This window comes from Denticeps clupeoides, chromosome 17, assembly GCF_900700375.1.
Source record: "Denticeps clupeoides chromosome 17, fDenClu1.1, whole genome shotgun sequence".
In the NCBI taxonomy this organism is placed as follows: Eukaryota; Metazoa; Chordata; class Actinopteri; order Clupeiformes; family Denticipitidae; genus Denticeps; species Denticeps clupeoides.
Genome location: NC_041723.1, coordinates 9,605,397 through 9,629,881, shown reverse-complemented (window position 1 = coordinate 9,629,881; position 24,485 = coordinate 9,605,397). Strand labels below are relative to the sequence as shown.

The following is a 24,485-nucleotide window of genomic DNA, read 5'->3' as shown; positions in this document are numbered from 1 at the left end:
TCACACAACTTTATGCTCTTTGCAAGCTGCTCTGGATCAAAGAGCCTGTCCAGTGACAGACTTTATGTATACATGTATTCATTATAGGAAAGTTGCATTGATATTTCAGTACTCTGTAGAACATTAAGCTGTTCAAAATGTCTCAAAATCAAGCTTTTACATAAAGAAGGCTGCTGAAGCTTCTGCTTTTTCTGCATTTTCTGCAGCTAATAAGATAATTTAAATTAATAGAATATCCATATATTTTACAAATCATGAGCTAATGATCTTGTAGAACAAAAAAGATCAGAAACAACATTTTATTTAGGCACATGGACCAATAATAATTTTTTATATATATAACCATACAAGCTGTTAACGTATTCACAAGCATTTGATCCTTCTCCAGCTCTCATACACACACCATCTCCAGCTTATGAATGAGTCACTGCCTGAGCCCAAAGACGCTGATCCTCTGTTCGCCCCCCAGCTTCGGGAACTTAGCCCCTTGCCTGGGATCCCTTCCAGCATACTAACTCAGCACCAAGTCCACAGAGCTGCTTTTCCAGACAAGGACTAAACCAGCTGTGAAAATTCGATCAGGGAATTTTTCCTCCAGAGACCAGAAGCCCCGGTGCTGCACTAAAACGTAAGAATAAAAAACACCCAGTGGCACCAGTCTACAGCCATAAGCCACAACTGAATTTATGCTTGGAAATACTGTAAGCTCCAGTGTGGGACTTGTGAATAAGAGCAAACACACACAGACACTCAACATAAAAATAATCCAAAGTATCGAACACTAAACAAGGCATACAACATATGCAGCAATCCTCTACTAAAATTACCCTTTCATTAATTAAGATGGGGCTCTCTACTTAAAAAATGGCTTCTTTGATGTTTTCAGATCACAGAGTTGTAACTGCAGACAGGGCTTGTGTGTGCATATTTGTGTGCAAAGGAGAGGAAAGAGATGTAAATGTCAAGTGCTTCATTCAGTCGGGGCTTTGATCCCACCATCAGCCGGGGCCCTACTTCTAACATAATGGGGTAGGTGTCCAATGAAGAGTTACTCGTTTCTTTCTAGAGTCATTATAAAACCTAAACGAGTTTCCGGATGAACATTCCAATGAATGATGAGACCATTTCCTGAGGAATTGGAGCACAAAGCTTCTTACACAGAGAGGACAAGTCTCAGTTTTTGGGACGAATAAACCATCAGACCATCACCAATGCGCCTTGTTACAGATTTCCTAGAGTCTGCCGCATTTTGCCTCATTTGATGTTTGGATGATGGTGGCATGAGGTAGGTCATCTCCTATACTTCTTCATGTGGGGGTAGTGTAATATAAGAAAGAACAGATTTGTATTTATCTGCTTAGTAAAGAAAAGACATGTAATTATTTCTGTAACCCAGGAGCCAGCTGTATACCAGCTATCACATTCTGAATGATTTAAACCCACGTCCACATATAAATCACATGTACACAAGCTATTTTTAGGTAAAAACTTTTCATCTTAAACTAACAAAGAAGCCTGTCACTTACCATGTAGAGCTGCGCTTTGTGCTAGTTCAAAATGAGCGGCTATCAAATTAGATTTTTGTGAGACAAGTGGACCCAGACAAGTGGATCCAAACCAAGGCAGAAACATGGCCCCTGAAATGATTTATTCATTTCTTTCCCCTTTGAAATGGAGCAACTTTTCAAATGAAACATGGAGACAACATGGCGGCGACAGCCAAATTTGGATTGAGGAAAGACTTAAGCTCAAATTCATTGGGGACACAAGAAAAGAGACCAAATGAAACAGTAAGAAGGGCTCCAAATTCTGCTGATTCAAATCCGCTTTCCCTGTGACAATTAAAAAGGAGCAGTCTCCTCTTTTGTCTCTACAGGAGCTGGCGAAGCAAAACCAGACAAATCTGATCTGACAGATAACAGGGTACCACAAAAAAAGAAAAAATAAATTAGACAGAACAGAACTCAAGACTGCAATCAAAGCATTTGCTGGGATCCACAGACCTTGTGTGACAATGAAAGGCCATTCGCAACCTGTCTATTTGTGTCGGAGCCTATTTCTGGAATTAACTGTCCGTAAAATATTAAATTAAAACCCCAAAAGCCTGAGACAAATGTGTACACTGCCATGGTGTACCGAGGTCTGGTCAATTACAAGGACTGAAAATGTCCAGAAAGAGATTTTTTTTTCTATTCCCAAACAGAGTCCAACTTTCCCCAACTAAACCTGACCCTGCAGGGGTCAGCCACCCCAGAAACCCCCAGCCCACACTCTGGCACTTACACGATAGAAGGGGATGACCTCTCTGTCCAGGGGACGACTCACAGCCACCTCCCCGGTGTACTTGTTGATGCTGAACACGCCTTTAGGGTCCTCATCTGCCCCTTTCCCAGTCAGACGGAAGGTGTGGTCCTCTCTCATGTTTGCTGAGATCACCTGATCAAATAAAAAATAATGTACCACAAGAATGGAATTATAACCGGCCTGACAATTATATTTAATAAGAAAAGTTAGCATGTTAAAAAGATTATTTACTGCAAAATCACATTGTTTACTCAGTAACGCATTATTTAATTTTTTTTTTGTATATATAGCAACTAGAGAAAGATTGAGGTTATATGATAAATAGCTGGTGTACACACAGATGTACAAACACCCTGCACGTGGGCTACTCACATGCGACTGTGTGGGGGAGGAGTCAGGACCCAGGTGTCCCATTCAGGGTAGCAGGTTAGAGGCAGAGAGAAACACCACATCATGTTAAATACTCTCGCAAAGCATGCATGCATCAGACGTGCATAAAGAAAATGTGTTTATTAGATTTATAAAAAAGAGAGATCCTTGATGCCCTTAATATTTTATAACAAATCACCATGATGGCATGACTTTATGACTGCAAATTAATCATATGAACACAATGCATCACATATTAAGGCAGTCCTAACCAACAGCAATTTTAATGAAATACGACTGACCTAGATTACTGCTGTCTAATGGGAGGGAATGCTTCTCCACCCAAAAGACACTGGCAAGCCTGACAGGCACTTTATCTGTCTTTTATTCAGCTCTGAGCCGTCTCTGTCCAGCCCCAACACACCTGACTAATGTACTTCCTGTGCTTCTGCAAGCACAGTGGAATATGCTGGCATCCATAATGCATTTCAAAATGTCATTAATGTCCTTTACTGTCCAAAGGTTAAACATTACTTATCTTGCTGGTAAGAGAAAATTTAAACCATGAAATATTAGAATTAGATGCAAAATCAATATGCATTAGCGAAACACATTTCATTTATGGACAAACTTAACATTTTTATTTGACAGCCTTGTACAGTTCTGTAAACATTGGATATTGTAAATTATATTGCACAGCACTGTAAAAAACATCAGAGAGAGCAAGCGCCCTGACATTAGCTCAGTTTATCGTCTAAGAACAGAAACTTTTTGTTGTTTTCCAGACCATCGGGTAATGATTATTTTCTCCCCAATTTTTCACCATCTTTTATTCTTTGTTAATCTTATGCAATTACAGGCTCTGTTAACTGTGGGTACATTATGAGCCTGAGAAACACCTGCTAAGCTAATTTCACAGAAAGACCACAGACGGCGTGCCGCGACCCTCCACCACGGCGGAGGGCTCTTAAAACCACGCCACTTACTGTGGAGCAGCTAATGGCGCTGAAATTTAGGTTTTTCACAAAAGGGATGAGCATCACCCTGCCTGCTGCTGCTCTGTATCTTGGGGAAGGAAAGCAAAGAAAAAAACAACAAAAAAAAAAACGGATAAAAGCGCATCAAAAAGACAACATAAGCGCACGCTGCTGAAAGAATCCATCTTTTCTTGCCTTTGAAGGGAACGCAGGCCCCTCTGTCAATACGAGTAAAAGTACCCTTCTCCCCTCTGTCTTTCTTCATCCTTGTCTGTTTTTCAGGTGTTCTGATATTTTTCTTGTGAGTCCATATGTACGACCTTTTAAAGCTACACTTTATCCACTTACCAGAGTCAGATGTTCTTATTTAAACCACAAAAACCCACATTTCTCATTGTGTGGGATTTCAAACTGCCCATTAATTCCAGCTTTTCCACAATGGAAGATGTCTCAGTATGACGAGTATAAACAGTCTGCCCTCTGGACAGTACACTATTGTTACATAAAAAAACTGGTAATAAATTAAAAAAAATAATAAATAAAAGGACCAAGTTAAATACATCCGAAATATGACACATTTACATATAACCTTTTCAATAACTCCCTATTAATTACACATAATGCCATCGTCTTTAATCTTAAAAATAACCCCTAGCAGCACATTTGCCACATATTATTTAAGACAGGAGGGCATTGTTCCACTACAAAATTATTTCAGACTAAATTCCTACAGGGATTTCTATTCAATGAAAAACGTATTAGGCCTCATTTATTACAGGAGTCTTTGAGGATGAAGTTTTTGAAGTCAGTTTAGTGAAAGAAGCATTAAGAGCTTTCGATCCAGCTTCTGTAAGTAGTTAATAGTGATATAATCAACACCTGGAGAGAGGATGCAGTTGCATGAATAAAAGACCCGTACATTTAGACTCTTGGCTGTTGAAGTGGCTGTAATGGGGTATTTGATGATAACGTTCTGGCTCTCACTCAGACTTTAGACCAGGAAAAAAAAAACATCCGTGTTTTAGATCTGGTTCCTTTTGCAAGTTCACTCATGGACAGTGGTACACACTGATCATCCACAAGATTATTACAGTACATGAACCCTGTAGAAGAAGTGAATAACATGACGTATTATCTCCTTACAATGACTGACAATGGGTGTCAACAGAATTGAAAATTTTTTTTAAAAATGTAATCAAGTCAAGGATTTGAGTGACTTTGAAAAGGACCCAAATTGTGAAGTCTAGACAGCTTGCCATAGCATCTCCAAAACTGCACTGCTTGTGGGATATGCCTGCTCTGCAAAACCTACTCTCCACCACCTAAAGCATCCCCAATGGCATATGCGAGTGTGAGGGGTTGACTTCAAATGATCAAATCCTCTATCCAAACAACTAAGACATTATATCTAAATTTACAGGATGCAATTTAATGCAACTTAGATCTGCTGCAGATGGCTTGGTGCCAGATACCAGTCTCCATGACAGTTTTGGTGGCAAAGGGGAAACCTACTCAAAACTTTATGAAGTGTTGATTATAAAGTTCGGCCTGACAAGTCTTGTCTGCCAATCTGCAATATATTTTAAATATATTTTCATCAATATGGAACAATCTGGTCTGCGTTTATGGTTTTATTATGTGCAACCAAACACTCCTATTACACTACAGAGTTTCAGGGTTGTTTCAGCAGAAGTTCTGAGAGGGGAAAGATGAAGGGCATCTGAGAGACATTGTGCCAATTGATCACAGAGGGAAAACTGAGGACTGGGTGGTTTATTGAAAGCGGAACACACAGACCTAGACAGATTCGTGCCACTATACAGGCATGGAAAAGAAGTCTGAAAACAGCGGTTCAAGGTACACGCACACACACACACACACATGAACGCACCGCTCTCCCTCTCTCTGAAGTCATTAGGAACCCACTGGGCGCACCCATGTGGGCGAAACCCACCTATTTCAATCAGTCCTCATTAGCGGCGCGCCAGACTTAAAAGGGAAGCGCTCTCCTGTCACCTCGCACATGTGACAGCCCGCTGCCACCATTGAGAGGCGCGCGCGCACCTGTGTGACTATGACGCGTACCTGGCGGCCTATCGCGACTCAGCCACTGGAAGGGGAGTGTCGGGGAGGGCTATAAATGGAAGCAGGCAGGAAGTTCATGTCCTCGCTGTCACGATGAGTGCTTTCCGCGTTCAGACACAGACAGAGGGAAAATAGAGAGGATGAGGGGAGGGGGAGAGAAAAAGAGAAAGAAACACACAGCTGCGGCCTCTTAAGTAAGCAAACAGACGGCGCTGAAGGTCTCCCGGAGGAGCCCTTGATTTCCGCGGGAACTCGCAGGGAACGCGGTCGGACTTTTTACGAGGTCATCCTCACTCGCCGGCCCGCACACCGAGACGACTTCAGATTTGTCATAACAAGGTCAGAGCCGCCGCGGCTAATGACAATCAGACTCGGACGGGGTCGCTCCTGATTGTCCACTCACTTCTGCGGCAATTAGGCTAAAAAAAGGAAATGAAGGGGCCCGCAGGCACCTCCCTGTGATGAGGAACCTGCTAACAACGCGCCGCAGAGCTCATCAGCCAACCATTGGGAAGAACAATCCCCCAATTAGTGTCCCTGATTGGCTGAGGGCATCATCAGTGACAGAGATCAGCATGAGGTGCGAAGCCAAGGCGGAACGACGGAGTCACCTCTGCCGTCGCCGCCCACTTTCCAGAGTCATTTTCTAGGCACTTAAATTCACTTTAAAAAAAGAAAAAAAAAAAAGCTAAATTGTCACCTGACGGGCCACAAACACCTACAGAGAGCTCACAAAGCAGCAGTGACGTCCTCGCTCTCCCTCCCCGCCGATGTAACTACGCCAGGGCTTACGCCTTGCCGTAGCTCCTTTACCGCATTATCTTCTGTACCCGGCCTGCCTTTGACTCTGATTATTAACCAGGTTTGCCAGGTTTGTACCTTGCCGACGAGTGAGGCGTGGCATCTATGAAAAATGAACACGATGGTTGAGACGGCCGAACTAAACCTCTTCTCTTCTCTTCTCTTTTTTTTTTTTTAGCACCATTCAGCTCTTCTCTGCGGCGCGCCCTTGCTCAAAACTTTTCCAGCAGCGCCTCCTCACCTCCTCCTACTCTACAGCACTTCACTTCATTTGCACTCCCATATCGAGCTTTCTGTCAGACACACACACACACACACACACACACACAGGCAGTCATGCCAAATATTAAAGCTACAGACTGTGCCAAAGTTATATAAGTTCATCACGTCACGCTGTGCCAGCTCGCTCTATCTTGACGCGTTCCTTGTCAGAAAATATGATGTCACACTGGTGGCTTGTCAGGTTGCGTGATGAACAATGACTGAGAGGTCTTGACAACAGAGCAAGCGGGGAAATTCACCTTTGCCTCTGTGAAAACACCAAAATATCCAGAGAAGGACAAAAAAAAAGGTGCAGGAGAGTCAGAAACGTGGAAGGTCATACAAGGGATGATCCTTCTGCGTGTGCATTTCCATCACTTGCTACGAGGCTGCCACACTAAAGCACACTTAAGTCTCGACGTGACAATCTGAGGTGCATGGTTAATGTATATTACATGCAACCAGATAGAAATATTTACACAAGGACCAACTAATCAGCGAGCAAAAAACTCGCTCTGGATTTCCCATGGTTTTTAACACGGGATGAACACTCATGTGGCAACATATTCCTGCTTTTTATTACATCATAAAGGTAATAGCAGCAAGGAATGGCTGTTGTCATGGTATTAATAGTGTAACATAAGTTGCTTTCAGTTTATATGTGGGTGAAACCACGACTGCACATCTCCAAAATAAAGCGAAGTGATTGTCACATGTGATACACAGCAGCACAGCACATGGTGCACACAGTGAAATGTGTCCTCTGCATTTAACCCATCACCCTGAGTGAGCAGTGGGCAGCCATGACAGGCGCCCGGGGAGCAGTGTGGGGGGATGGTGATTTGCTCAGTGGCACCTTGGCGGATCGGGATTCCAACCGGCAACCTCCTGATTACTTAACCGCTAGGCCGCCACTGCCCCCGCTAGGCCACCACTGCCCAAAATATGAGCGCTGCCTGTGTGTAACGTTGTTTTAGGTACAGCATTCGAATTGTCCATCAACCTGAATAAGACAGCAGTGACAGTAGGTCTTGGGACGTGGGTCTCTTAGCCGTTTTTCAGTCACAAAAGAAGAAAAACAAAATAGCCACTCGTGAATAGAAGACAATGAGCAATCAAGGAGCACAGACATGAGCTCACGTTCCTCTAACGTCTGCTGTCTGTCATCTCTGGCAACAGAAATTACACAGTCTGCACCTCTCTGATTTCCACAAGACTGATTACTCGCAGCGCAATGTACCATCTTTACGAATGCATTAAGATGAATTAAACTTTTTTTTTTGTCATGGAGAGACTTTAATGAAGAAAGACCCAAACTGTTTCATTTCAGCCAGACAATTACCACCTATTAAAAAACCCTCTTTGATACCTTAAGCGGAAAAAGAAAGATTTTGCTCAGAGGGTACGGTGCCAGGTGAGCACTCAGCAATATTAAATCTCCCATAATCCCTCAATAAGAGCCACGTCTGGCTGGGAACAAGGTCTCGGCAAATTTGTTCTTTATTGCTTTTGCGTTCCTCCTTTAAGGCTTCCTTTGCAACAGAACTTATTTCTCAACAGCCTGATGTGTTGGGGGATCTGAGGTTGGTGGTCAGATATGAAATGGTGTTGAGAGAGGAGGGAAATGAAGAGAGAAGATGGAACCTTCAAAGCACAATGTATATAATCAATTAGACACCGATGCAACTCATGAGGGTATCATCGCTGGCTGTTCTCATGGTCTTCGGGTTTGGGTCGTTTCGGGGTCGGATGCGGTGTCAAAGGACCCCAGCATTGGGGTCCAAACGTAAGGCAGGCAAGGGCAATTGATGTGAGGCAGGGTCAGTCAAGGGAAAATCAATGAACAAGTAGGTGCCGTCTTGTCCTCGTTCTTCCCCGTCCCCTGCTGTGAGTTACCGATGGGGTCCAGGACACCCCTGCACCCCCTGTTGCCCAGGAGGTTGGACGGCAGCCGTGACAGAGGGCCTGGAGTAACACTTCCACTCCGGAAGAGTTCTGCACTTTTCTGTCAGAAAAGGACACCTTCGGTAGAAGAGCCATCAGCTCTACACTGACATATCGGCATAATGCAGTTCCTTTCAGTTCTCATGCCTTCACCAGGTAGAAAATGTAGAGCGAGAAGTGAGACAGAGAAGCGGAGAGGCAGAGAGAGAAAAAGACGTTTATGAAATAATGGAAAAGTATGGTTGGCGAAAAACGTTTTTCTGGTTAGAGTGAGAGAGTAGCATGGGTGGTTTTATGAAATAATAGAGGGGGAAGACAGCCAGGGAGCAGGTGGAGAGAGATGGAAAAGGGGGGAAAAAAGAAAAAAAAAGGGGAGGAGAGAGACAAGTGTACATGAACCCTGTAGAAGAAGTGAAAATGTAAGACTTTGCTGTAATCCATAGAATCCCGTGGGAGAGAATCCTGAGATTCCCCTGTCAAAGTGACTCCATGGGAATCTCAGAACCCATTGGGCTGAGCATGCTCAGAATCCACCCTCTTGGGGACGAGCACCATGAAAAAAAAGCAATTTTGTGTCACCCGTCACCTCTCTCCCTGTTCCTTACAGCAGAGGGAAAAGAGCTTTTTTAAAAAAAAAATCATGAAAAATGGAAGAGTGCAAGAAGCTGGACATGAAGTGCATAAGGAAGACAAAGTTCATCCATGTGAAAAATCTATTTTGCCCAGTTTCCAACAAAATAGCCCTCATTGCAGGTGCTTTTCAAGCAGGGATCCCCACCAAGACAGAGAGAGAGAGGGTCAGGGTATCAGTGAGTTCAGTCCCATCAGGGTCTTTTCCAGCAATATGCAGCATAAGTGTGTGTGTAAAACAGCTGTGTTGTATCATAATTAATATTTAGTATAATGTTTATTAAAAGTATTCTATTTTTCTAAAAAACTAGTTGCTACAATTGTTAATGTCAAGTAGATAGAAAGAAATTTGAAGTTCACACATATTCTCAAAAACTCAGTTCAATGTGGTTCTGGACTTTTGTGCCACAGACATCTCCAAATATGTCATCTCCTCTCTGGGGACAGCACAGGACCTCAGAGATGGCCTATGCAGTGATGTGAAGCAAGTGGAGAATGTGATGTAAGTGTCATCTTCCTTTTCCACCACCCAATTACCTATCAGGTTCTCTGTTTAGCTTGTAAAGAAGCTCTTTGAGTGATTTGTTTTTCAAAGGACTCCAAACCTGAGCCCTCATCTGAATAGTTGCTACTGTCCTTCAAGCACGCCTAAATTGACTGGAAATCATTACAATGCTGTCAAAATATGCAAAAGCTGTTATTTAAGCTTCAGTGTGTCTGTGCCTCCTTGTGACCTGCTTGAGACCCTTGGTCTTAATCATGGCAACAGCAAACTGAACTTCTGCAGTGCACAAAGCAGTAAAACTGAATTTTTAAGGACCAAATAAAGAACGTCATAAAGAAATACAAGTGAATATTCATTAGAGGCGGAAAAACAGTCATAAAAAATGCAAAGGATGGTCTAAGCATCAAGCGACCAGAGGTTTAAAAACCCTTCTACAGGCTTGCCCACCAGACCTAACCGTCACTGTAACATTGTAAAAATGTTGTGTGAAGGTTCTCCTGTAACCCAGTAACAGTTCATCAGTGACATAATGAGACAGTGGGACTCTCAGACAGCCACGGCTCGTGTTAATGAGCAAGATAACAGTGGCCCATTTAGTCAATAAATTAGTGATTCTGTTTCTGCTGCCAGAAGTGACTCGAAATTTGGAATAAAATATTCACGCTTCCCATCGCTTACCCAGAGACAAATTTTTTAGTAGCCATGCATGTAATTTTAAAGAGCAATATTTTTTTGGATGAGCGCAAGGCTTTTTCAATAGCCCTGGAGTACATCTACTCATCAACTGTCAATCAATTCAAGGGCATCAAGGATCCTGATATATATTCAGTCCACTTTACAAATATTCAACATGCATAAACAGCATAAATAGAAATTGAGTTAAATAAACAAATAGAATCAAATAACCAGCCCTCAGTTGTAATTAAGCATTTAGAGTGAATTAAGCAGTGAGACACCGCTACATTACGAACACATCTTTCTTCATGTTGACCTAACATTAATTACTGTAATTAGGCTAATTAGGCCTCGGAATAAATGAGCTAATAAATTAAAGTACATTATTACGCTACATTTGTCACCTGGTGGCCTCTTTAGCCACCTTGGAAATGAGAACAGCTCTGCGGCCGCACAAATTTCTACCGTGCTGTCACTGTCTAATGCAGGGCTGTGCGTTGCTGCTTACCTTCCCAATGATTCGGGGGAATGGCGGCCTCTGGTTCTCTGGGACAAACATGGGTGGGACCAGCAGGGATCGTTTTGTCCGAGAGGATACCTGATTCAGACCCTGCATCTCCTGCACACAGAAAGAAAACTATATGAGTATACATACAAACACCTACACACGAACACAAAGAGTGATCAGAGTTTCAACGGCATCAAGGCCACAGTGGAAAAGGTGCACCAGTTTTAACAGACAACATAAAAAATAAGCTAGTTAAGCCTATTACAACTGAACCGCAATGCAAGCTTATAGCTCTCGGTATCTTTAATAAAAAGTGCAGAGGCCAGGTACATCAGGCACTAGTTCTAATCTATGTGCTGCCAGAGCTTGGCAAAAGAAAAAAGGCATTAACATAATTACAAGCAATCTTATCTCAGATATGAATACTTCAGCACAGAGCAATTAAAACAAACTCCTGATTTCATGACATGCACCAGACAATGCAAATATTATCAGTAGCCGCCAAATTCTCCCTTCATTCAAGCAATGCTGCATAAACCAGCCATTCTTTTCGCTTTTTTTTTTTTTGTGCTAGGGGGACATCTGCATTCGTGCACAAACATGCAGAGATAGACCCACAATGAGTTTTCATTTGGATTCTGATTGAGTGCAACAGTGTACTGTTGTAATGGTGAATGGTGGTTAATCGTCCACATAGCTGTACTATACATTTTGAAACATGGAAGAGTCACTGGGAGGCTGGTGCTTTCTGTGTGGAGCTTGAATGATTGTTAATGTGTTAAAAACAAGATTCACACAAGAGCTGCAGTTTCTTTTCTTAGCCTAGTATAATACAAAATGCTAAAGACTACACTTCACTATGCAGTCTGACTGTCGTTGGTATTGTATTTAAACTGCATTCTGGTACCATGGAAAGCATTTACATGTACAGAATTTATCAGACGACCTTAACCAAATGATCAGTAATTCCTGATCAAAAGTTAGAGGGACAGTGACCCTGAAGCAACTAAGTCTCTTGCTCAGGGAAATAATGCCAGCAATTGGGGTTTGAACCTTGTGTCCGTCCCATTTATAGGCAAGTAGCCTAGCAAGGTTTAGAGTCCATGTCAGGTGACATTATATCATTATATTCTGTAATCATAGCATCAGAAGTGGGATTACTTGATGTGAGACAAATAATCACTTTCACATCGAAAGCATGTAAGGAACCACAGCTAAGGTTTAGTACATTGTGAAGCACCCAAGGGATAGGACAGGGAAGTGTAGTGGATGTGTAGTGGATGTGTAGTGGATGTCCCGGAGAACTCAAGCACATGGTGGTTTTGAGTGTTGCTGTTTGGCACATGATGGAAATGTAGTCAAAGTTGGATCAGGTCAGGCATTTGAGGTTTTTGCCATCTGTCTGAGAGATTCATCATACTGGTTAAGACAGGGTCATTAAGCTCCACTTGTGTCATTAGGCCGATTTTCCACTGATCTGATCTGAATTTAATTTACGTCCATTTTTGATTTCTCTTTTCTCTATAATGAGGCAAAAAAGAACTGAAAAGTTGAACAAAGTTAATAAGTCCCCATTGTTCAGAGTCCTTGAGTGAGCATAATTGACTAAGAGATTGTTTTAACTTCTTTCATGCATGACAGAAAGGGGAAGGAACTGCATTGGACAAAGGCTAATGGAAAGAAAGGGATAATAAAGAGAGAAACGAAACAATTGGAGTGGACTACATATGCCATAAGGACCCATTGTATTCAACATTAACTCCATTATTTGAGTGCACAAGACACATCTGCGATCTGCAGCAGGATTTCTTCCGCAGATGGCTCAGTGCTGTAAATAGCCTACCTCTTTCCATTCAAATACTTAAAATAGCAGAGCCTTACAGTTCCAGAATCCAATCAACAAGTTCAGGGACTGGTAGGACTGTGCGCCAGAGCTCATAGCAACAGAACAGCAAGAGCAATCAGCCATCGCTCTGCCACTCAGTGGTCCTTTTGCTCTTCTCTCCACTTCCTTTTTTGTTTCTGCTAATACAATTACAGCCACTCAGCTGGTTAGGTGGCCGAGCAAATTATATTTGTCATTCATTCAGAGGCTGTCAGATACAGAGGCAGAATGCATTAGCGCAGATACCGGGCCGCGTGCTTTCGCAGCCGAAAAGCGTGCCGCGATGATCACAAGGCAGTAAAGCGAAGTTCCACCCCCAGCTGATGTCCCGATGTCCTTATATACAAGTTAATGGGGTGTGTGGGAATGTGAACTACATCAGTTGTTGGCAATATGGTCAAATAAAACAAGACAGATAAGACCCCAAATACTACGGCGAGAGATAATCGACACAAACACGCTGAAGCAATCCCGTTTGTCAGAGCAACAGTCGTGCTGCGCCAATGCAGTGAATAAGATTGTGCTGGAAATGACTGGTCCATTTTTATTAATTTGACTGTTAATGTACACACAGCGATGAACCTGGGCCTCCTGTTGTTAAGGTACGAGTCGTAAAAACATAATTGTGTTCACAGAACGAAGACATGCACAAAGAGCAAGATCTATTCTGGCACCGTTTTACATATTCTCGTCACATTGTCACTGCACCATCAGGCTAATAAATGCGTTTCGGTTAGCTGGCTGGAACGGTTCCACAAATAGTCATCAAAACATGAATATCTCGGTTCCTTGGCAAACAGGACCCCCCCCAATGCCACAGACAAGCAGGACACACTCTGCGCTGGGGGCTGTGGTGGGTGGCCACAGTGCTCCCAGCATGCATCTGTTCTCATTACTGCACCGATCCACAGAGAGGAAAATGTCATGGCAGCCAGGCATGTCAGCCACAAGAAAACATGTCTCTCTCTCGCACTCGCTCTCCCTCATCCCCTTCTCCATTTCTCTGTCTCTTTAAACCTCTTCACCTCTTTCTTCTTGTTCTGTTTTTGGAGTTATTTTTCTAGTTCTTTATTTATTTCCTGAAGGGCTGTTGCTGTCGGTCTCAGCTGGTCTCATCTAACATTCATTGGACTGCTTAGAATTTGTATGTGCATTTGTATTTGTTAAATTTGTTTAATAATACATGATGCTGAAAATAATTATTAATACTAATATCAATAAGTGCTGCTGGGTAGTCAGTCTAAACTTTGGATTTCTGCCCAGCCTATAGCTTACAAAGAAAAACATCCTTTTTCTTATTTTTATATGTCTTAGTGTCTGAAAACTTACTTTTCCTTTCTTTTCTCACAGCAGTGAGTGTTAAAGATTGAAAAAAAAGGATTATCACCTTACAAATACAGAATCACTTAGAAAGGCAATCTGTGGGATAACCATGGTGCCAGAAAAACTAACAAAAGAATCACAGAATGCTATTCAAGGAAGTTAAAGATCAGGACAGAACTATGGAACAAATATAGCACCACAAGACATTCCTCCAAAATTGATGACCAAGACTCAGACGAAGATAATCACAGAAGATACCAAGGGTCCAACAGCAACATAAAAGGAGCCGCAGGAATTTATAGCAGCAGCTTCTCTCTATATATTGCAACATCTTTGAGTTGAGCCAGGGGAACTCTGGAAAGATGAAAGAAGAAAAAGTGGAACATATAATTACATACATTTTGCAAGATATGTTCAATCTGCTGAAATATACAGGGATTTTAACTCAGTCTGAACTTTCTTCTCTTATAGTTTTTGTTGTTGTGAAGAAATCCATTAGAGGTTGTCTGTCTCCTTCCAAGTTTTTGGGGTTTGCCAAGTGATTGACATTGAAAAAGATCCATCATTGAAAATGTTTAGACTGTACTCTCTTTAACAATGCTGACAACACACACACACACACACACACACACACACACACACACACATGCACACACCCCCCTGAAAAATTCTATGAACAAAGGACTTAGAATTGTAAGGATTAGAATTCTAGAAATCAAATGACAAACGGGATGACAAAGTAACCTTGAAAATATTCTTGTTAATGATCCTTCATTGCCTGACTTTGAGAAAAGCTCCAGATTGCAACCATTCTGAAATTGTAGGGGATTTTCATCATTCACTACTAGAACCATCTGAAAAACACAATCAGCCCAACCAAGACTTGACTTCTCCTTGAACAGTAATAGCCATCAACGGTCAAACCACAGCCCCGACATCAATATTATAGTGTTTGGAATTGAACTTTTCATGTGCAACCAATTCCAAATTGCTGTCATTGGACTAAAAATATACATCGGCAGCCCCACCCCCATGTCTCTGGATAGTTTATATAAGAACTGCATATGTTAAAACACACATTTGATGGGACTTTTTGCACTTTCGTTAAAAGAAATACAGGTTGCACTGTCTGTGTGTGTGTGTGTGTGGCATTGTGCCCATGTTCTGACAGCTGAAAAGCCATTACGAGCCCTTAAACGAAATTACTGAGAAGGATTAAAAACAAAGCAAAAATCCAAAACAGGAGCAAATGTGATGTCGCAGGAGCCTGGGCTTCATTTGCATTGGAATACTGGTCTCTTTTTTTCCTCCCAGCCACTGCAGCTCAGTATACACATGCTCACGCACACGCATACACTGGCCCTGGCAGGGTGTCTGCGGCACGTTGAGCCACACACCGAGCTGGCAAACGAACGAGGGCCCTGTCACAATGATAGAGAGAGGAAGAGGAGTAAAGAAAGGGAAAAAATGAAGCCATTTGTTTAGAGCGCGCTGTGCTGACACATGGGGCAGCATCGCCACAGAGCCAAAACATTCCCAAACTCCGGAGAGGAGCTTCAGAGGACATGAGAAAAAAAGTATCATCCTCACCGCAGCACCACAAACTGACCAGAAAAAGAGCAAAGTACAGTACCAATAAACTAAAAATCGAAATACACAACAGGCGTGGCGATAAAATATTTAAGACAAAACAATCGTCACTTAGCCGCTAAAGTGTTCCACATAATAGTGAAAGTGAAGTGAAAGTGAAGTGATTGCACAGCACACAGTGACAGAATGAAATGTGTCCTCTGTCCCCTTGGTGAGCAGTGTGTGGGGACGGTGCTTTGCTCAGTGGCACCTTTGTGGTTAGGGATTCGAATGGGCAACCTTCCGATTACGGATCCATTTCCTTACCTGCTAGGTCACCACTGCAATATTGCAGATAATATTCTTTACCAGAGATAGTTATGAGCTATTAATACAGCTATTAATACATTCATTAATGTAAAGTCATTTACATTTACAGCATTTATCAGACGCCCTTATCCAGAGCGACTTACAATCAGTAGTTACAGGGACAGTCCCCCTGGAGCAACTTAGGGTTAAGTGTCTTGCTCAGGGACACAATGGTAGTATGTGGGATTTGAACCTGGGTCTTCTGGTTCATAGGCGAGTGTGTTACCCACTAGGCTACTACCACCCTGATAAGTCATAAAATCACATTGAGTGCACCTACATAAATACCCTTTTTAAACTAGAATTCTTGCCTCTTGATTGTTTAGGGAGGTTGTGTTCCTGGTACTCCATGTCTTTGACATTTTATTTCAGCCTGTTTTGGGTTTAGACCCCCTTTTGATTAAATTCATGTAAAGAGAATCTAACCAGGGTGCACCCGGTTTTCATCTCCTGCAGCAGTTTTGAACAGAGGAATTAAAACAGCAAAGCCCTAATGACTGCTCAACCCCTCACATCCAGTGACCTCCTCCACCCGTGGAAAAAAAGACTTCATTTTAAGCCCTGACAATGGGATGTAGGTGTAATGAGCGTTTATGTTATTTTCAGCACCCGAGCCACACGTACAAGAGAGCGACGACAGACACCGTGTTGAAGATGAAACATACTGTCACTTCACTTCCTTCACAGACCTGGGAGAATGGAAAACAAAGAGTTGGATGGGGAGTGCAATGCAGTTGGAGTAAGCGAGAGAGAGAGAGAGAGAGAGAGAGAGAGAGAGAGAGACCTTTAATGTGACAATATTACAGTTATTTCAGTGCATTCAGAGAGCAGCAGGCCTCGTGTTTATGAGAACATTATGAGAGAATGAGCGGGAAAGTAGTGGAAGAAAAATGATCACGTCAGAGGCTGAGAGAAAGGGTAGAGTGCAGCATGACAGAAATAATTTCACACCAACAAAAAGGGTAGTTAGGTTCTCTTCTTCAAATTGCAGCTAAATATCAAGTTCTTAAGAATGCCTGGCCATACTCTAGAGAAGAAGCCTCACCGTTGGCATGTTGCGCTGCGTACCAGTTCAAATCTCACATTCACTCGTCCACCAGTCACGTTGTTCCTCCCATTTTAGACTTGCCTAATGAGCATAATGAATCAAACAGGGCTGGGTGGGTAGTTACAGATAATGAGCAGATATACGAGCAGGAGATTCTTGTTTAGTCTGTTTATTCATGTAATTCTTGATTACTCAGCGTGACATTAAGTAGTCTAAAAATGGGCCCTTGGACCTTTATCGGTATTCTGTAATCTTGTTCCAAAGTGCAACACAACGTATGGATGTAACGTGGATTGACATGGATATGCATGACTTTCTCAAAAAAGTCATCGTCCCAATCAGTGTTTCTCTGAATTAAACATAAACATAGTGAAAGTGAAGTGATTGTCACTTGTGATACACAGCAGCACAGCACACGGTGCACACAGTGAAATTTGTCCTCTGCATTTAACCCATCACCCTGAGTGAGCAGTGGGCAGCCATGACAGGCACTCGGGGAGCAGTGTGTGGGGACGGTGCTTTGCTCAGTGGCACCTCAGTGGCACCTTGGCAGATCGGGATTCGACCCGGTAACCTTCTGATTAAGGGGCCGCTTCCTTAACCGCTAGGCTACCACTGCCCCATGATTACTAATATATAAATTAGTAATCATATATAAAACAGTGAGTAGCTCAAACTAGAAGATGTTCCTGCTATCTCAGGAGACAGAAACAAAGAGACAGAAAAAGGAGAGAGAGAGAGAGAGAGTATGCTGGGATCCAGAGTCTCGGTTTTCTACCAGCCGGACAGAGAAACCTGAGGCCTGAGAAAATGGCAGCGATGGAAAGTGATGGATTCTTTAGAGACCTGGGAGGAAGCGGGCAGGGAAGTGAGGAGATATTGATGAGCGCTCTGCCCCTCTCCACTCCCTCCCCCCTGCCTCCCTAAGGACAGGCCTTTCCAAAGCGGGGGGGCGGGTTAAAAACAGAAGCCGACAGGGGGCGGCGTGCGCACAGCTCTCCCCTCTCTCCCACCGCCACAGCGATGTAGAGCCCTCGCCCGCCCCGGTGACACCTTCCGAAGAGACGCTCGTGAATCTTTAATGCTTCCTGTTCATAAATTACAGCGGCACAATTACCCTGAGCTTAGCACTTCCTCTCGCTTTCTTCACAAGGATGTTTGAGATCTCATTAACGTCCACTGGCACTCTGGCCCAGGATGCCTGGCAACAGGCAGGGCAGAGTCTCTTTGTGTAATTACACTTCCAGTGAGGGAGTGTGGATTAGCGTGGGGATTTTTGGGGGGTTGGGATGGACCATCAGTCATCACATGGGGGGAAACTGAAGGACCCTTCACAATCCATTCGGTTTTCATCTCTTGAGAGCGACTTCAGTCAGCACTTTTTGCACTCTGGACTCACTTGGTTAACAAACTTCTGTATATTGCATTTGTAGAATGAATCAAAATGTTTCCTGCTATGTGTGAGATACACAAAGCACTGCACTATTGGGTTCTATTGTTGCCAGGCTGTAGACAATCTAGCCCAAGTAAAGTTGACAACAGAAGAACCAGAAGAAGTAGTAACCTCTTAAACTGTCAGAAACAGGGATGCAGTCAGGAACAATCTACAAAACTGTACGTTCTTGTAACGAATTAGCTCAAGAGGAAATATCTAGAATTAATTATAACTGGTTATAATTAATAATAAACATTTAGACTAGATTTGGGAATAAGCTGTAGCAGAATTAATGTTACAATTACTTGATCTGTCCGTCCACGGAGCAGATAATATAATTATTTATCAATTCTGGGAATGATTATCCCCCCTCTTGTCAGGAAAGGTAGCTTTCCCACTCTGCGTACTAGCAGTAATTTAGCATGTAAACTTAAAGGGTCAAACGTTCAGTGACTCCAGATGTGAGCAGCACACAGAAACAAACGATTGTGAATTTAAAGAATTTAATAAACACGGCTATAGGTAACATACAACAATTAGACAAACATATACATACAGGGTAAAGAAAAGTGATGAAAAGAGAATGGCAGTATTACACATCAATTTACCACAGCCTAATGAGAATCGCCAGAGAATTCTTAAGTTCACCTTAAAAAGGGGTTTAAACGTGCATCTAAATAGTTACTTGCATTGGTCCTTATTTCATGCAAAAGAGTCCTGATGCGGTAGGGTCACGATCTTCGATCCTTAGGCCTGGCGCTGGAGGTCCTCCTTGAAGGTAAACTTTCCAAAGAGTCAAAGTGTTGAAAGAGGTGTCTCGGAAGGAAGAAGAGAAGTTCTGAGCATTCGTGCCTGTGTGACGCTCTTTTTTGAATGCTTTCTGGCACGCCCATCATGTGGCCTGAATAGCCAATCACAAGTGTGACATTTTGGCGGGAGAAGTTCCCTTTGTCTGGGTTTACAACTGACCGGAATTTTTAGGGCTGGTCCAGAGAGAGACTGTAGTTTGTTGCAGTTACAATTTCTACCTTATAGAAATTGTATGATGTATTTTGTGATCACATGGTATGCATCACTGTTCCAGTAGTAAAGAGAAGTTCCTTCTGACACCAAGAAAGGGACCTTTAGGAGGTAGGAAAGTAGAGATACACTTATACACTTAATTATAGGTAATTAGAGTTTACCTAATGCACAATAGAAAGTTGTAACTAGTATAATTCATACAAGGGAACGTACACACAACGCGTGCATATACGGGATCCACTTATAATCACATATTCCTAGCACAAGATACAGACAATATGTTTTAAGTGTGTGCGTGATTGTGTATTGCGAAGGTGGGGCCAGACAGGAGGTCTTTGGAATGCTTTGAAGCTTGGAGCCCCGATGAGCAGTTTGCAGACCCCGTCTGCTTCGCATCGTCTTGGTGACAGTGGGGGCAGACGGGACAATCAGGCTGAGGGTCCAGGTTGTAATTTGTATGTAAATGTCAAAGGTTAAAAGGTTCTTTGAAGATCAACCATCTATGATCCTACGCAGACGCTACATTTGTGACAGTGGGGGAAGACGGGACGATCAGAGTGAGGGTCCAGGGTTGTAATTGGTATGTAAATGTCAAAGGTTAAAAGGTTCTTTGAAGATCAACCATCTGTGATCCTACGCAGACGCTACATTCTTAATGCTACTTAATGAACCTAATTGTGCTTCTGTGTCTACTTTTGAGTGTAGCTATATCATAAAAAGGTGTGTGTGTGTGTGTATAATATATATAAATGTACAAACATTTGGCAACATTAAATGTAAAAGTAGGAAAAGCTATACTGCATGTAAGTGCATTTCTTTTAAAAAAGTTTATAAGAAGTGTTCTCAGCCAAGTACTGACAAATGGAACAGGCCTTAACTTTCCCAGAAGCAAAAGCAGTGGAGGAGGCAAGATTTGTTATTACATAAATAACAACCAATGCACAGAACCCTGCAGAGCACACTTTTTGATATTTCACCAGAATTATTGGGCCTGATTTTACAATTCAAGGAGGCAAACTGCCAGTTCTGGAATACTGCAACAGCACAGGTGGACAGCTGGCCGGTGACATGGCACAGGTGACAAAATGCTTATGGTCAGAGATGCCTTTTCTCCACTGCTCTGTTTTTGTCACCAAGTGAGTGCAGAATTACTGCCACAGCAAAGTCCTGTCCTTGTCAGTGTTGCCCTCCCCTCCTCTCTTTTTCCTGATGATTGCACTGAAAAGTGCCATTACTCATTCCTGACTCCTTGGCAGAGGGACGGTGGGGTGGGGAGCGGGCTGGACAATGTGAGACGGACAGGGAGGCTCACCCTGCTGATTCAGAGACCTGTCTGCACACTCCATGACCTCAGAACATCTGCCACACAAGCGATATGGCTTAATGGTCGTGTTCCTACTAGAGAACAGTAACACTTCACCTACTGGATATCCTGAGAAAAACACACACATACACACACAGATGAAAACAGAAGACAGACAGACAGATATACTGTACATCTCCCAGTAATCCACAATAAATCAGATACAATGTGTCTGATCCTCTTTTTTGTAGGCAATGTCGTTATTTACTCCAGGGTTATTTGGGTTATTTGGCGACATCTTTACAAGTGTTGCCTTTAATTTAGTTTCAGTTGAAGTATCAGTTGTTAACTGTAATACTGGGAAGACAAGAAGTCACGATTTATGGTACAAGCAGGAGCAAGCACAGGGTCAGTACACAATAACAGCTTTCAAGGATTTAGTCCAGTCCCACATAAAGGCTTGTGGTCAATATTGCAAGGCCATGGCCGACCTTGAGACTCTTTGTTTCAGAGGTATTACACGGAGTTGCATTGGTCACTGGGTGACATGAAATGTATTTGTGGCTTAGAGAGTTTAACTCTTTAATATTTCCTACTGTGCAGGATATTTTCTCCGTTATATTACTGCACGACTCTCACATGCACACCAGAGAGAAAGAGACAGACATAAGCTTATATAAAAGAACAGCAGACAGAGCAAAACATGACAACTTCATATATTAAACATAAGATCGGCTTGGGTGCCTTAGAACAGAAACTACAATGGTGTTTAATTGACAGACAACAGAAATCGTAAGTAGAGACGTGGCTTTAGAACCGGGGTCACCCACCCACCTCCTGGAGGCCATTAGACCTGCACAGCTCAGTTCTGTCCAGGGTTCCTCTGGGTTCTCTGATTTCCTCCCTCTGTAGGTGTTAATCTGAGTGAATGGTGTGTGTGTGTGTGTGTGTGTGTGTGTGTTTGTACAACCTGTGGGGACATTAACATTAACCCTGATCAGAAATAGGCTGCTAGCGATAGTGAGCGAGTTATTATCTAGCGGTAATGGTAGCAGGTCAGCCAAAATGCAGCAGATGCCTACAGAGGGCGGCAGAGATCAGAGTCTCAATAAGCTTTCTTTTGAAGTTCAGTTGCCTATTAAAGCGAATTATATGAGCCTAGAAACATTACCGACGGATGATGTAAAAATAAATAAATGAACTGAACTTTAAAAGCTCAAAAGAGAGAAGAATTGCTTTGCCAATACTCCTAACCGGTGTAAAATGTGAGTAGAATCCATCACAAGCTGGTTTGCTGTGCTGCTGCATGACTGTAACTCATTTGGTATTTAAAAGATAGTGGAATAATAGGAAAACACATTTTAGTTACTGGATTATGTATTTTTTTCTTTTCCTTCCTTTTTGAGCGTGATTGAATGCGAGGGATACAACAAAGGGCAATAAATACGCTTTCTATTTTGCTTCTCGTTATTTGTGCTGCTGTCATTCACGGCATATAAAACGCCGCATCCCCGCAGCAACATGGCCTCGCTCGACAACCACGCACAAAAGCGGAAGGGAAGACATCGACCTAAATTCCATATCTTACTGCGTGCATTGTAAATTGAAATCCATTCATCCATTAATTCCCGTATTGATCTGCTGCACGAGAAGCATGTGAGTTATTCCCTGAATATGCACTTTTCTCAAAATAGCCTCTATTCATGAGTTCCATTTCTCTTCTGCAATTACCACACCGGATCCACGGATGAGTTAAAAACATATTAGCAAAACTGCTCAGTCTCTGCTCACCGTTCAATCACACACCAATAACTTTGACACTATGCCATATAAGAAACCAACCATTAATATTTTTTGGTATTAGAAGAGTAATTTGACTATTCTAATGCTACTGACATACAAAGAAGTCAATGCACATTTTTGGATCGCTTTCATTAAATCAGCGTTGCACATGAATTAGAATCCCACTGACCAAAACTTGCACCACCAATTGCAATTTTAAGATTCCTAACTGCAGGAGGAAATAAAGTGCACTGTGCCTTTTTGTGGAGGAGAGATCAGGGAGATGTCTGGATGCCTTCAGGCAATGGCAGACTAAGGCTAAAATATAATAAAAGAGAAACAAGTTTTTTTTTTTTTTTTGTTCAGTACATCTTGTGTAAAGTCTTTGTTCATAGAGTTCAGGCAGTGACTGATGCTTTAGAATCATCTTCAACATTTTTTGAAAAACAACCAGATAATAATGTATTTGGGCCCTACACCAATATAAATCCAGAGTTTGTTAAAAGAACATAACACAATTGGACTGTTGTTTAACAGAAACAGTAGTGTTGTTGGTATTGTATTAGTAGTGATATTGGCGGGATAACAGTCACTATAACAAACACTCTGTTTCATTTCTGCCTCCAGGGGAATCACACTGACCATAAGTTGCCATTTTAAACAACTGGCCAGGTAATGAACAATTGAGCCGTGCCTTCTGTACCTGCACAGCACAGAATGGTAAGGTGGGTTTGCCATGGATTATTTAATAAGGTGTATTCAGAGAAGATTTTTAATTATTAAAAAATACAAGGTGGTACAGCTGATTTTGCATGATCTCCCTATGTGAATCATCAAAGTTTTTGACAAAATATCTTTGTCAACAAACCTTTATGACACGACAGAAATGAGACGAGACACAATCCAATTCAATTCAATCCAATCCAATGGAGGCAATGAAGATGGCGCTGGTGTGTGTGGCCTGCCGTCTGTCACTGCTAGTGTTGTGTCTATTTGTGTGAATTTATGAAAGATGTCAACTCTCTTTTGGTGTAGCAACGAAGCAACGTAAATTCTGGCCAGGTTATGATAACTATAATAACATTAACTATTATATCTATAATAACTATAATAACATTTGTGCTATCAACACATTTTGAGAAAGAAAGGGACAACATCTTCTCCTGCTTTCTCTGCAACCTATGAAACACCAATTTGCCAAAATATTTTGAAAGAGGTGGCAAATAATGGTGTTCTAACACTTGTGTGCAGGTAGCCATGCCATTTTGCCACTGGACACATGAATTAGCTTTTGTGAGAGAATAATTGTAGAATGACAGATTCTAAAATCAGGTTGGGTGAAACACTCAGAAAAATATTTTTGGGTGAATACTGAATAAACTGTCATAAATATATTCAGTATTTTGATATGTTACCGTCCATAACCAAAAATATGTCACTATTCACTATCTCTTTTCCCTTACTTCTTTTCACATTCCTGTCCACATAAACCGAACGAAGCACTAGAAGACAAAACAAAAGGGAGTGTCTAAAAGAGACTTTTTGTCATGATCCGGACCGGCAGGGGTTACTCCGGATCCGGAGTCCGGACCGGAGTTTCATGTTTGTCCTGTGTAATGTTCCCTGATCGTGTTCACCTGTTGTCTATTTATATAATTGTATAAAGCTATCCTGTTCGTGTCTGTTTGC

At 42.2% G+C, this 24,485-nt stretch overlaps 1 protein-coding gene across 2 annotated transcripts in view; it reads right to left on the bottom strand.

Annotated features, from left to right (window-relative positions):
- cdh13 (cadherin 13, H-cadherin (heart)) overlaps nucleotides 1-24,485 on the bottom strand; it is a 299,980-nt gene that overhangs the window by 161,325 nt on the left and 114,170 nt on the right. Inside the window, exons 4-6 of one of the 2 annotated variants that reach the window (XM_028958803.1) lie at nucleotides 11,060-11,170; nucleotides 2,677-2,682; nucleotides 2,284-2,436 (exon numbers count right to left, since the gene is read on the bottom strand). In XM_028958803.1, coding sequence (XP_028814636.1) covers nucleotides 2,284-2,436; nucleotides 2,677-2,682; nucleotides 11,060-11,170 — 270 coding nt within the window. The remainder of the gene's footprint in view (nucleotides 1-2,283; nucleotides 2,437-2,676; nucleotides 2,683-11,059; nucleotides 11,171-24,485) is intronic. The other variant, XM_028958804.1, reaches the window with a different exon arrangement.